This window comes from Phyllobates terribilis, unplaced genomic scaffold (assembly GCF_046119375.1).
Source record: "Phyllobates terribilis strain yellow unplaced genomic scaffold, ASM4611937v1 Scaffold_9__5_contigs__length_417890890, whole genome shotgun sequence".
NCBI classification, from domain to species: domain Eukaryota; kingdom Metazoa; phylum Chordata; class Amphibia; order Anura; family Dendrobatidae; genus Phyllobates; species Phyllobates terribilis.
Genome location: NW_027362769.1, coordinates 86233099 through 86245864, shown reverse-complemented (window position 1 = coordinate 86245864; position 12766 = coordinate 86233099). Strand labels below are relative to the sequence as shown.

At 51.2% G+C, this 12766-nt stretch overlaps 1 protein-coding gene across 3 annotated transcripts in view; it reads right to left on the bottom strand.

Moving 5' to 3' along the window:
- DRC11 (dynein regulatory complex subunit 11) overlaps positions 1-12766 on the bottom strand; it is a 330184-nt gene that overhangs the window by 276146 nt on the left and 41272 nt on the right. The window contains exon 1 of one of the 3 annotated variants that reach the window (XM_073646704.1): positions 1044-1137. The exons of 1 other annotated variant lie outside the window; for it this stretch is intronic. In XM_073646704.1, the coding sequence (XP_073502805.1) occupies positions 1044-1069 (26 nt within the window). In that variant the 5' untranslated portion in view covers positions 1070-1137. Of the gene's footprint in view, positions 1-1043; positions 1138-12766 lie in introns of those variants that run through there. One more of the 3 variants, XM_073646702.1, reaches the window with a different exon arrangement.

The following is a 12766-nucleotide window of genomic DNA, read 5'->3' as shown; positions in this document are numbered from 1 at the left end:
ATACAATATATGTACTTTTTACCTTTTGTGTCTCCCCCATTTCCTCATAGACTGTAAGCTTGCGAGCAGGGCCCTCACTCCTTTCGATATGAGATATGCTTATTCTGTATTGTCTGTATATGTCCCCCCTAAAATTTGTAAAGTGCTGCGGAATATGTTGGCGCTATAAAAATAAAAACTATTATTATTATGTGTGTGTGTGAAGCGGTGCATGTGAATACACCTCCCGAAATAACAGAGTGGATTTGACTTTATGTTACTCTGCTGTCATTTGGTGGTGATGAGAAGTCTGGCCCAATCCAGCCCTTGTTCATTTTGATAAGGGTCAGCTTGTCAGCATTGTCAGTTGACAGGCGAGTGCGCTTATCAGTTATAATTCCCCCAGAGGCACTAAAAACACGCTCCGATAACACGCTAGTGGCAGGACAGGCCAGGACCTCCAAGGCGTACAGAGCGAATTCATTCCAAGTGTCCAGCTTGGATACCCAATAATTAAAAGGCACAGAGGAATCACGGAGGACGCTGGTACGGTCAGCAAGGTACTCCCTCACCATCTTTTGAAACTTTCCACTCCTTGTGAAAGTACACCGCGCCTCAGGGTCTGTCCGAAGGGAGGGTCTGAGAAAACTGTCCCAGAATGTTGACAGTGTTCCCCTGCCTCTGCTGGATTGGAGTTGCGTCTCTCTCGCATGCACGCCTTGGTTGGGCAACGAACTGTGACCTCTGCCGCTAGCGTGTTCAGATGGGAATTTTTTTAACAGTTCTGCAGCAAGGGCCTTCTGGTACTGCCCCATTTTTGTTGACCTCTCCACCTCAGGAATAAGAGAGTGAAAGTTCTCCTTGTAGCGGGGGTCTAAAAGTGTCACCAACCAGTAATGACTGTCACCCAACATTTTGACAACGCGAGGGTCACGGTTAAGGCAGCGTAACATAAAATCAGCCATGGATGAATAAAAAAAAGGGAAAAGGAGAAAAGAAAGGGGGGCGCAGATCTAAGTGTAATATTTTAACAATATCGAATTAGAATTAAAAATTGCTCTCACCTTTGTGGTGTCTTGTTATCCAGCATGTATCCCTGTCTTTAGGGAGTGGAGTAGTTGTCTGGATCTGCTGGCCTGCAGCTCAAAAACAGGTAAAACGAGCTCCTTTGCAGGAGACTCGTCAGAAGGTGCAAGAAAAAGTTTCCAGTTTGTCAGGGAGCGCTTCCAGGTGATTCATTACTTACTCCAAATCTTTCAGGAATAATCCAGTTTATTTTTATATAAACAACGCGTTTCGGCTATACATAACATTAGCCTTCATCAGGTAAAATCATAGTTGTCTTTAAAGAATACATTTATATAGCATAAAAAGAGGAGGAGGAACTAATCCAACCCCTCAATCAATTTTCATCAATTTAAAACACATGTGCACTTCTAAAAGGTATTAAGCAGTTAATTAAAAGTGAACTCTATATGGATTTAGAAAGGGGGGAGGGGGAAACAAAAAAAAAATAAATTTTTTTTTAAAAAATAAAATAAAAATAAAAAACACCACTATATATTGTTTTTTCCTATTCAATAATTTTTTTTTTTTCTCTATAAAATAAAATTATTTGTCATATGACTCCATTTACTATCCTATTTTCTACTTCACTAATAGGGGAGAAATATTTTTCCCGATTCTAGAATATAACGATGTCATCAATATTAAGAACTCCATTTTTTATCTTATCTGCTACATCACCAATAAGGGAAAAATATTTCTCCCAATTCTAAGGTATAACAAATTTATCACCAATATATGAACCAGTATCTGCTGGGATTGGAACTCATACATTTAGATTCCCCATATCTACAATATTTGCGTATTTACTCCATTGAGCCACTCACAGTTATAGTCTCTGGGTGCTTAATATTTCTTTTTATTCTCTTTAGCTTTTCTCCCTCTACCTCATTTACGAGGTTTGCAGACTTCGATTTTTAACCCCCCAAAATTTAGCGGTATTATATGTTCTCTAGTTTATCATTGAGGCCGTCTGGGTACAGAGTCCTCAATCTGTATATCCAGAAGGCCTCTTTTTTATTTAACTGTTGTATCCTATTGGAAACATCTCTAGGGATCTGTTCAATCGGTGTCAAAGTAACATTGAATTCTTTTTTATGCGTTAGCAAAAGGTGTCTTGATAGACTATGGATAAGGAGACCGACTCTGGCATTGTGTCTGTGGCCATTCAGTCAGGTTCGGACCATTTGAGTGGTCCTCCCCACATACTGGAGGCCACAGTCACAATTTATAACATATATAACAAAGTCGCTTATACATGTCAAATGTTGTTCTATCTGAAATATTTCACCTGTACTCTTGGAAACTATTTGTTGTTGTTTATCTGCTATATTATAGCAGCACTGACATTTTTTCTGGTTACATTTATATACTCCAGGTTTATTCACCTTTTTTGAGCAATTGTGGGTTTTCATGAAGTTTTTCTAAAAAAGAAATCTGTGAATTAAGGGATGATTGAGATGGGCCCAAAGCTTGTAAAGCTGTAATGGAGGGTACATTTGTCTCCTCAGTACTATGTGTAGTAAAGATACTAAGATCAAAGGAACTGTGAGTGGCTCAATGGAGTAAATACGCAAATATTGTAGATATGGGGAATCTAAATGTATGAGTTCCAATCCCGGCAGATACTGGTTCATATATTGGTGATAAATTTGTTATACCTTAGAATTGGGAGAAATATTTTTCCCTTATTGGTGATGTAGCAGATAAGATAAAAAATGGAGTTCTTAATATTGATGACATCGTACAGTCATGGTGTTATGGCGGCCTAAGTTCTCACTGCTCCCCACAGGCGGAGCAAGGCCTCGGGGCAGAGGGACAGGAAGAAGAGGGGGGGCAGTAGTAGAGGAAGAACGGAGGCCGCGTCGTGCGGTGTGGCGCAGGAATAACAGTCCGGAGGCCATAGGGGTGAACTTCCAAGGCTTTACTCACAGAGCTGGCAAAGGAAGGCGACTCCCTGCGGTCACCAGGGACGGGGGTCCGACAACCTCCGAGTAAGTCCAGCATTCAGTCGGGACCTTACACCAGAGTGTTCCTGAACTACAGACCGAATCCTTTCCTGTCCATGTGTGTGCAAATAGGCCGGGTCTCCCTCTGAGCTCCTCTCAGAACAAGGGTACGGGTGGCAGCTCTGCTCCGTCCGATACCCGGTGAGATCCTCTGGGCCTAACCGGGCTTTCCCGTCCAGGACGTAGAGTAGCAAGGTCGGGTGTCGGGGCCGGTACCCCTCTTGCAGCCGGAGTCCCTCTGAATATATCAGCATCGCGAGGACAGGGGGCGTACACCGCTCCGTCTGCATCCTGCCTGGGATCCATTTGCTATGGAGCTACACTCGTAAGCTCCGGGCCTTCTTGATCCTGGTGCTTGGCCGGGTTGAGACATTCCTTGTCTGCAACCTACCTCTCGTCCCAAGGCCGGGGTACGAGGGCTGTGTCTCTTGCCGGCGCAGGCCCACACAGGATCTGCGCTCCCGGAGGGAGGTCACATTACACACAGTAGTCTGACAGCACAGTACGACCACTAAAAGAGAGACCGACGACCAAGATCAAAGATGGCTTTGAATTAAATATGAAATCTAAAGTGTAACTAACTTGTAAGTCCTCCACCCTCACCCACTAACTGGTTCCCCTCACTCTTGGTTCCCCAGTCTCCCTGTAACCAGGGGAGCAGCACCTAGTGCATACTTGCTCCCTCTGGTGGAGAAATGTGGTGTTGGATGCAAAGGGTTAGGTCCTGACTATCACACTGTCTTTACCTCAGAGGAGGAACACCACACTCCATTAGAGAAGTGCAGCATCCCTGTGGCGGTCGAACCCTCAGGGGAACCACATTCCCCCCTGGTAAAACACAGCACGTCCGCGGGCTGCAAAAGAAGTAACACCCAGGAAATTTTCTTTTTAATATAACAAGAAAAACTATCATCCCTTTATGGGAGGCACATATCCTTAAACGTTGCATAACAGGGTATACAGTATAAAAGTACAAAAGTATAAAATTATAAAAGTGCTAGCATTTTTTTCCAGAGACATTAGTGCAAACAGACAGGTTAAGGTGCAAAGACACAGAGTCAGTTCAGAAGTGCAAGGGACCTGTCCTAAACCCTCAACACGGGCCCTGGGTTGGCTGCAGGGCATGAAGATCCCGAGTTGGACCTCCCGGAGAGCCACCCTGACAGGTTTTTCTTCTGAGGTCTTGAGGTAGAAAATATCCGCGGTTTTGTATAAAACCAATATGGAGCACCTCAAGAGATGCAAACTATATACAAGGGAAAGAGTCTGTCTGCTGCCAGTCCGCAGGGACAAGTGTCTCTAGAAACCGGGGGGGTTAGAAGAAAATCAAAAATAAAAAAAGTCAACACACACTAAAACGTGTAAACGGATTGCAGCAGCCGGGGGCTGCTTTAGACCTCGGGCTCTCTCCTTGGAAAGGGCTCATTCCTCCTGACGGAGGCTAGCCGTTCCCCTGAGGCTGAGCGCGGGGTGGCGTCGCTCCCGGACACTTTGTGCACGTCCAGGGCGTACCACCCTCGCACCCCCTGGTGGCGAGAGAAAGTCACCGTATCGCCCGGGAAGAGGTTCCGACCAGGGTGTCCCTTCTTTAAACGTGGCTCGACGTCCCGCCGGCTGACGAAGACATCGTCCTGGTACTGGGGACTTCGGATGAACCCCAACCCCGCCTCATGGTGAAAACGGACGACTCGGCCTTCCATTTGGGGACTGGGATGGGTGGCCTCCTCCTGACGCGCCCGGGATTTAGCAGCTTTGGCCCGTACCTCGAGGCGCTCGCAGCGCTGCTCCCGCTGACGCTGCTCCCGTGCGAGCTGGAAGATTTGATCGCTGCACCACTGGCTCCTCCTCCGCGCTTCAGCCCGGGTCTCCCGGGGGAAGCCCATTAGGTCGCCCCCTGGTTTTCCCAGGCCCACTCCTCAGCCTCGGGCCAGGTTACTGCTGGTGCGGGAAGCGGGGTCAAAACAGGTTGCTGTGGGTCCTCTGCAGTCGCGGACCAGTCCGGGTTGGAGCCGGTGGATTCCTCCGCAGTTTCAGGCACCTCCGCGTCAGGGTTTGGGCGGCATCGCAGGTCCCCACTCATAGCTGCCGCTTGTGTGTCACCCCAGGCCTGGATGCCACAAATATTAAAGGCTGTGTCTGAGAGCAGGAGGGAGGTTCCCTGGTTAGGGACCATTAGCATGCAGCACCTCCTGTGCCAGGCCAGTAGGGGGAGCTGGCTGCCCTATAAAAGCTGGAACTGGGGCAGGGTTAGAGAGACCAGAACCCACCTCTGAAGTGACCAGAAGGGTTCCTTAGAGGAAGGGACAGGTCAGCAGCAGCTGAGGAGTCTGTGAGGCAGAGGAGAAACTGCAAGCCAGGGACAGAGGCGACGAGAGACGGTCCTGGCAGAGAACCAATCTACCGGACATTGGGGTCCGAGGCTGTCAGGGTTATAAGCCCAGCAGCAGAGAACCAACCTGCGAGGGATTTCAGGTCCCTTGGCCTAAGAAGCCTGGAGGCTCCGCCACACAGAGGGACCAGTACAGCGAGGATAAAGCAAAAGGTACCCAAGGCCCGAGTCGCAAGCCATACAGGCGAGAAGTACACGGCCAGCTCAGGGACGTGGGCTATTACACCACGAAGAGGGGGATAGTCAGAAAGAGCATAGAGAGAACGGTAGGCCTACACACTCACCCTGACCAGTGGGGCTCGCCCGAATGCTCTCAGACACCCAGGTCCATTCCTAACCAGTACCACTGTTGGGTCATTAATAATACCTACAATGAAGACCCTGGACTGTTTGAAGTGGACTCTGAACTCTTACTATTGCGGCCGGCACTATCACCACCAGCATCCACCTACACTGCCCTGAGGCTACACTCTTCCTGTGGGGAGTTATCCTACCCCTGTGCTGCCCACCAACACCAGCCTCAGCGGTCTGCCTTGCAGCGGCGGTTAACGCTGACCGCAATCCACGGGTGGCGTAGTCGGACATTCAAAACACTGATAAATAGACTGCCACAATTTCGTCTGACCACCCTGAGCCACGGGATCGGGTGGCCATCACTACCCCCAGCATCGTACAGAAGCCCGGTTCCAGGTACCCCACGGCCCAGGGGGCGAGTCAGCTTTGGCGTAGTCGGCAGGATTGGGACCAACCCGCCACAAACGGGTATTGCGTGCCTGAAAAAGACTTTATACTTACCTGAGTGAAGTTTCCCGCCATTCGGGGCCGTTTCCCGCCAATCGGAGCCGTTTCCCGCCATCGGGCACCATCTTCGGGACGCCGCGCGGGAAGAAGAGGGGCGTGGACGTCAAAAAATGCGCGAGACCTGAAGCCCCACCCTACGCTGAGACGCTGTGCAAGGTCCTGGAAGGAGATCCAGCGGACGCCGACGTCATCACCGAGCAACGTAAGGTCCTCGTCCAGAGCATCGCGAGCGGAGCCGCAGCCTACAGAAGAGAATCGCCGGAAGGTAGGCCACGTTGACTAGGGGGGAGGAAGATGTCGGACGCGGAGGGACCCTCTACCACCAGCGTAGCCGCTGCAGCTGTGATGCCGTTTTCCATGCCCTATATCCCCAGAGCGGCCTGGCTGCCACAGTATGCCGGCGAGGCGAACAGAAAGTAAGCATACTGATAGGGCAGTTAACTGGTGCGGCCCAGCGGGAGGTAAAGTCTTGGACAGCGGAGGAGAAAAGGACTGTACCTCAGCAGAAATTAAAATGCGGTTCTATGGATGTAAGCAGCGAGCTCAAGATAGCATCAGAGTTTATGCCCTAAATTTACAGGAAGCCTTGGGGGCAATTAAGCAAGCTGACCCTGGCAGTGTGCAGGATCCAGATAAACTATTGACTGACCAGTTCATAGAAGGTCTGCTGTCCAGCACCCACAGAACTCAGCTGCGCCTCATGGCCCTACAGAACCCCGATTTGACTTTTGCACAGTTCAAAGATAGGGCCATCCGGGTGCTCCGAGAACAGGCACCAGGTGGCGCTGTAGCTTCCCGGCACCCTGCCATCACTTACCACCAGGAGGCAGCGCCCTACCCTGCAGACCTTGTGGGGGCTGATGCACAGGCCCTAAACCCATCCCCGCCGGCAAACCTGCACCATCAGGTCCAAGAACTAACAAAGAGTGTTGCTGCATTGACCAGGACCGTACAGTCGTTGCAGATGGAACCGTCAGGACCAATCAAGCTGGCTTCCAGTCCAGAGGATGTCCCGTGGCGTCGACAGAGGAGGATCCCGTCGTTCAGAGGGAGGCCCACCGACCGTTACACTGAGGATGGACAGCTGATTTGCCGCCATTGCAGCCAGCCAGGACACGTAGCCAGGTACTGTACTTTAAATGGGTCCGACCTGGGGCAGAGGGCCAACCCCCAGGCATAAGGTCATCAGGCCCGTCTAATTGGCGTGACAAGTACGTGGGGGGATGCCCAGTTTTAACCGTAGTGCTGGACGGTATCCCCATGAGTGCACTGCTGGATACCGGGTCACAAGTAACTACCATCCCCTATGTACATTTTAAGCAGTATTGGAGTGACGCTGACATAACCCGTTATCCAGACAATGACTTGAGCATCATCGCCAGCAATGGTCAGCCCGTGCCGCAGGTGGGGTTCAGAGAGATGACCATTAAGATTGGTAAAGTTGAACTGCTGGCACAGGGAGTGATCATTGTGGACATTGACCGTCGAGAAAGTCACCCTAAAATAACCTTGGGTACTAACGTGATTGAAAATTGTCTTTCAGAAGTAATTGTAATTTTGCAACAGGTGGCGATGAATGCGAGCTCCAGCCAACAGAGGGTCCTCCAGAAAGAGATAAGAGCCCTGATGAGACGGCAACAGGTAGAACTGTCTGGTGGTGAGATCGGTAGCGTAAGGATGAGCGACCCGTTCCCCATTGCCATGCCTCCCAAAAGTGAGATGATGATCTGGTGTCGGACTGCAATCGGGTTAAGAGGGAGAGACTACCAAGCCATGGTAGAACCCGTGTAATCAGACAGCAGGCCCACCATTTTGAATGCCCGGGGGGTGGTTGATGTCTGCCATGGAAGGGTGCCCGTCCGGATCTTAAACATTGGGGAAAGGGAAGTATACTTGCCCCGGTACGCTACACTAGCCAAATTGTATACTGTTGAACACAATACTGTCAGGGCCGTGGAACCCTTGCCTCCATCTCCCCAGGCGGAGGGTAATGGCTCCCAGAAACCCAAGGAGGACTGGTGCCAGAAACTCCACGTGGGTGCTGACTCCACTCCCTTGCACCAAAAACAAGAAGTCTACCGGGTGGTTCAGGAGTACGAGAGAATCTTTAGTAAGCACCCGCTAGACTTCGGCAGAGTGAAAGGGGTAGAACACCACATCCCCACGGGGAGCCACCCACCAATAAAAGAGAAACACAGGCCTGTACCCCCTGCACATTATCAGAACGCAAAGGGAATGCTGAGAGAAATGAAAGAAGCCGGGGTCATTAGAGACAGCTGTAGCCCCTGGGCAGCCCCCTTGGTTCTGGTAAAAAAGAAAGACGGTACCATGAGAATGCGTGGACTATAGAAAGGTCAATCGTATCACCCATAAAAACGCGTACCCGTTGCCTAGAATAGAGGAGTCTTTGGCCGCACTAAAATCAGCTAACTTCTTCTCTACTTTGGATCTTACTAGCGGGTACTGGCAGGTTCCTGTGGCAGAGGCTGACAAGGAGAAGACCGCCTTCACCACCCCGATGGGATTAAGTGAATTCAACTGTATGCCATTCGGGCTCTGCAACGCACCCGGGACCTTCCAGAGGCTGATGGAATGCTGTCTAGGGCACCGAAACTTTGAGACGGTCCTACTTTACTTAGACGACATGATTGTATATTCGAAGACCTACGAGGACCATCTAAAACACCTGGCAGAGGTGTTCGAAGCCCTGGCAGGCTATGGCCTGAAAGTGAAGCCCTCAAAGTGTCACCTGTTAAAACCGAAGGTACAGTACCTGGGGCACGTGGTGAGTGCTGAGGGAGTAGCCCCCGACCCCGACAAGGTTACAGTAATCAAGAGCTGGCCAAGCCCCTCTAACATCAAAGAAGTGAGGCAATTCCTCGGGTTGGTAGGCTACTACCGAAGGTTCATCCCCGGGTTCACCAAGATGGCAGCCCCTATGCAGGACCTCCTTATAGGACAATCTAAGACCAGAAGCCAAAAGCCACCCTTCAAGTGGGACAAGCCGGAAGAGGAGTCCTTCCGCCAGCTGAAGATGGCCCTCACGGGGCATGAGATCCTGGCCTACCCCAATTATGGCCAGCCTTTTATCTTCCACACAGACGCCAGTAATGTGGGGCTGGGAGCCGTGCTGTCACAGAACCAACAGGGCAGAGAAAGGGTGATCGCGTACGCCAGCCGGAAGCTGAGTCCCACTGAAAGAAACCCGGAGAATTACAGCTCCTTTAAGCTAGAATTCTTGGCAGTGGTGTGGGCCGTCACGGAACGGTTTAAACATTACCTGGCCTCCGCAAAGTTCACTGTGTACACGGACAACAACCCGTTGACACACCTGGACAATGCAAGACTTGGTGCCCTAGAACAGCAGTGGATGGCCCGGCTATCAAATTTTGACTTCACAATCAAATACCGGGCGGGCAGAACCAATGCCAATGCAGACGCCCTATCAAGAATGCCCCACCTACCCGAAGGAGAAGAGCACTCAGAAGAGCTGGAGGAAGTAGAGCTCCCTGCGTTCCACCGGTATGGGGCCACTCAGTATTCTCACCGGGTAAGAGACAAAGACCTAACCACCGTCATGTTCAATCCCTTACCCCACCACGGCTGGGCTGAAACGCAAGATAGTGACCCTGCAATTCGCCTGGTGAAAGACCTGTTGACCCAGGCAGATGCTAGCCCTGGCCCGGACGCTCCAGAGGAAGCCAAGCAGTTATGGAAGGAGAGAAACAGGCTATTCCTCTACGAAGGTAAGCTGTGCAGAAGGCTTGTCAACCACCAGACACACGAGCTGACCTGGCAGGTAGTGGTCCCAAGACAAGATGCAGCAATGGTCCTGGAGGCCTACCATGACAGAGCGGGACACTTCGGGTGGAAGAAACTGGATTTCCTACTGAGAGAGCGGTTCTACTGGGTCGGTATGAGAGGGGCCATAGAGAAGTGGTGCAGGGACTTCGGCCCATGTAACCTCAGAAGGAAGGACGGTACCAGCCAGAAGACACCCTTGAGGCCCATCGTCACCAGGCAGCCTCTTGAGCTGGTAGCTCTTGACCATGTGAAATTGGCTCCAAGCCGGTCGGGCTACGTCTATGCCCTGACAATAGTGGACCACTATTCCCGGTTCCTGGTGGTGGTTCCAAAACAGCCCAAACAGCGGCCAGAGACTTCCAACAACACTTCTGCCGTCCACACGGGTATCCGGAACAGGTCTTGACAGATCAAGGTCCAGCGTTCGAGGCGGAAATCTTCCAGGAGTTCTGCAACCTCTACGGCTGTAAGAAGATTCGGACAACGACTTACCACCCGCAAACCAACGGGCTGTGTGAGAAACTGAATAATATCATCATTGATCTCCTCAAGACGTTGCCCCTGGAAGAACGCAGCCTGTGGCCGGAGAAGCTGCCAGACCTGATAGACTTATACAACCATATCCCGGTGAATGCTACCAACGGCACCCCGGCTTACCTGATGCGAGCAAGACCAGGTAAGCTGCCTATGGACCTGGAGATGGAAGTCCTGACACCCGAGGACACCTCCCCAGATGCGGACTGGGATACGGAACGGCGGCTACAGTACAAGAAGGTACAGGAGAGTGTGGAGAGGAGTCTGGCTCAAGCGAGAGAAAAGCAAGAGAGGCTCTTCAACCAACACGCCCCTGCTGGTCCCCTGGAACCTGGCGAGCAGGTCCTGAAGCGGAAGAGAAAGCTTCACAAGCTAGATGACCAGTGGGAGAGAGACCCGTACACAGTACTGCAGTCCGACCACAACAACCCGAAGGTATGTGTAATTACCAAGGATGGAGGAGAAACCACTAGCACTGTCTCCAGAGACCACCTAAAACGGTGCCCCGAGCAACTGCAGAGTCCAAGTGAAGATCAAGATGACCTTGAGCCCGCAGTGGACAAGGAAGAAATGGTCAGCACAGTTCTTGGAGAGTTCCCCCGGTCCTGGACTCGAATAAACGATGCCATAGTGGTACCCGTCCTACACTTCCTTCAACCTACCCAGCAGGAGCCTACAGGAGAGCAGGAAGAACAAGAGGAACAAGCAGCCCCGAAGGTAGAAGAACCCATACCAGCAGCCCAGGAGAGTCAACCCTCTGCTGACAGTTAGCCTGCCATGCCTGGGGTAAACAAAAGGACCCGGAGACAGCTGCCTGCACTGCCTGTAAACCCAGCTAGTAGCTGTACCCTAAATGCTAATGGGGAAAGCCAGGTTAGACCACCACCAGACAGTGGGTTACGCAGGTCAACCCGGAGCACTAGGGGTCAAATACCAGCTCGCTGGAAGATCTAAATGCTGCATATTGCAAATGTTTTATGTTTGTTGCCTGGTTATTAATAATGTTTTTCCAGTTTCCCTAGTTCAATGGAGTGACAGGTCATGGACACTGAATGGCCGGAACTGTCTTGTAGATAGTTGCACTTGGTGCCCTCTTGCGAAGATGGCCACAGAAGAAAAACTTGTCCGGCGTGGCTCCCTTGTGGCCCAAAGTAAGTAGCTCAGCCTTGTCGCCACGCCCAAGGCCAGGAACTTGGGGTTTATGGAGACAGGTCCCCGCACCGTTCAAAACTTCACCTTGTTGGGTGATATGGACACCCGGTCACGGAAGCGCCGTGACCTTAAGGACAAAATGTATTTGTAAATATGTTATGTTATTATTTATACCCTGTATTTGTGTTTCCTGTTTAGTCCGGAGTACTAAATTTTACTAGGGGGGAATGTTTCACCCCAGGCCTGGATGCCACAAATATTAAAGGCTGTGTCTGAGAGCAGGAGGGAGGTTCCCTAGTTAGGGACCATTAGCATGCAGCACCTCCTGCCACAGGCCAGTAGGGGGAGCTGGCTGCCCTATAAAAGCTGGAACTGGGGCAGGGTTAGAGAGACCAGAACCGACTTCTGAAGTGACCAGAAGGGTTCTCAGAGAAAAGGGACAGGTCAGCAGCAGCTGAGGAGTCCGTGAGGCAGAGGAGAGACTGCGCGCCAGGGACAGAAGCGACGAGAGCCGGTCCTGGCTGAGAGAATCACACAACAGGACATTGGGGTCCGAGGCTGTCAGGGTTATAAGCCCAGCAGCAGAGAACCAACCCGCGAGGGATTTCAAGTCCCTTGGCCTAAGAAGCCTGGAGGCTCCGCCACACACAGGGACCAGTACAGCGAGGAGAAAGCAAAAGGTACCCAAGGCCCGAGTCGCAAGCCATACAGGCGAGAAGTACACAGCCAGCTCAGGGACGTGGGCTATTACACCACGAAGAGGGGGATAGTCAGAAAGAGCATAGAGAGAACGGTAGGCCTACACACTCACCCTGACCAGTGGGGTTTCCCGAATGCTCTCAGACACCCAGGCCCATTCCTAACCGGTACTACTGTTGGGTCATTAATAATATCTCCAATAAAGACCCTGAACTGTTTGAAGCGGACTCTGAACTCTTACTATTGCGGCCTGCACTATCACCCCCAACATCCACCTACACTACCCTGGGGCTACACTCCTCCCGTGGGAAGTTATCCTACCTCTGTGCTGCAC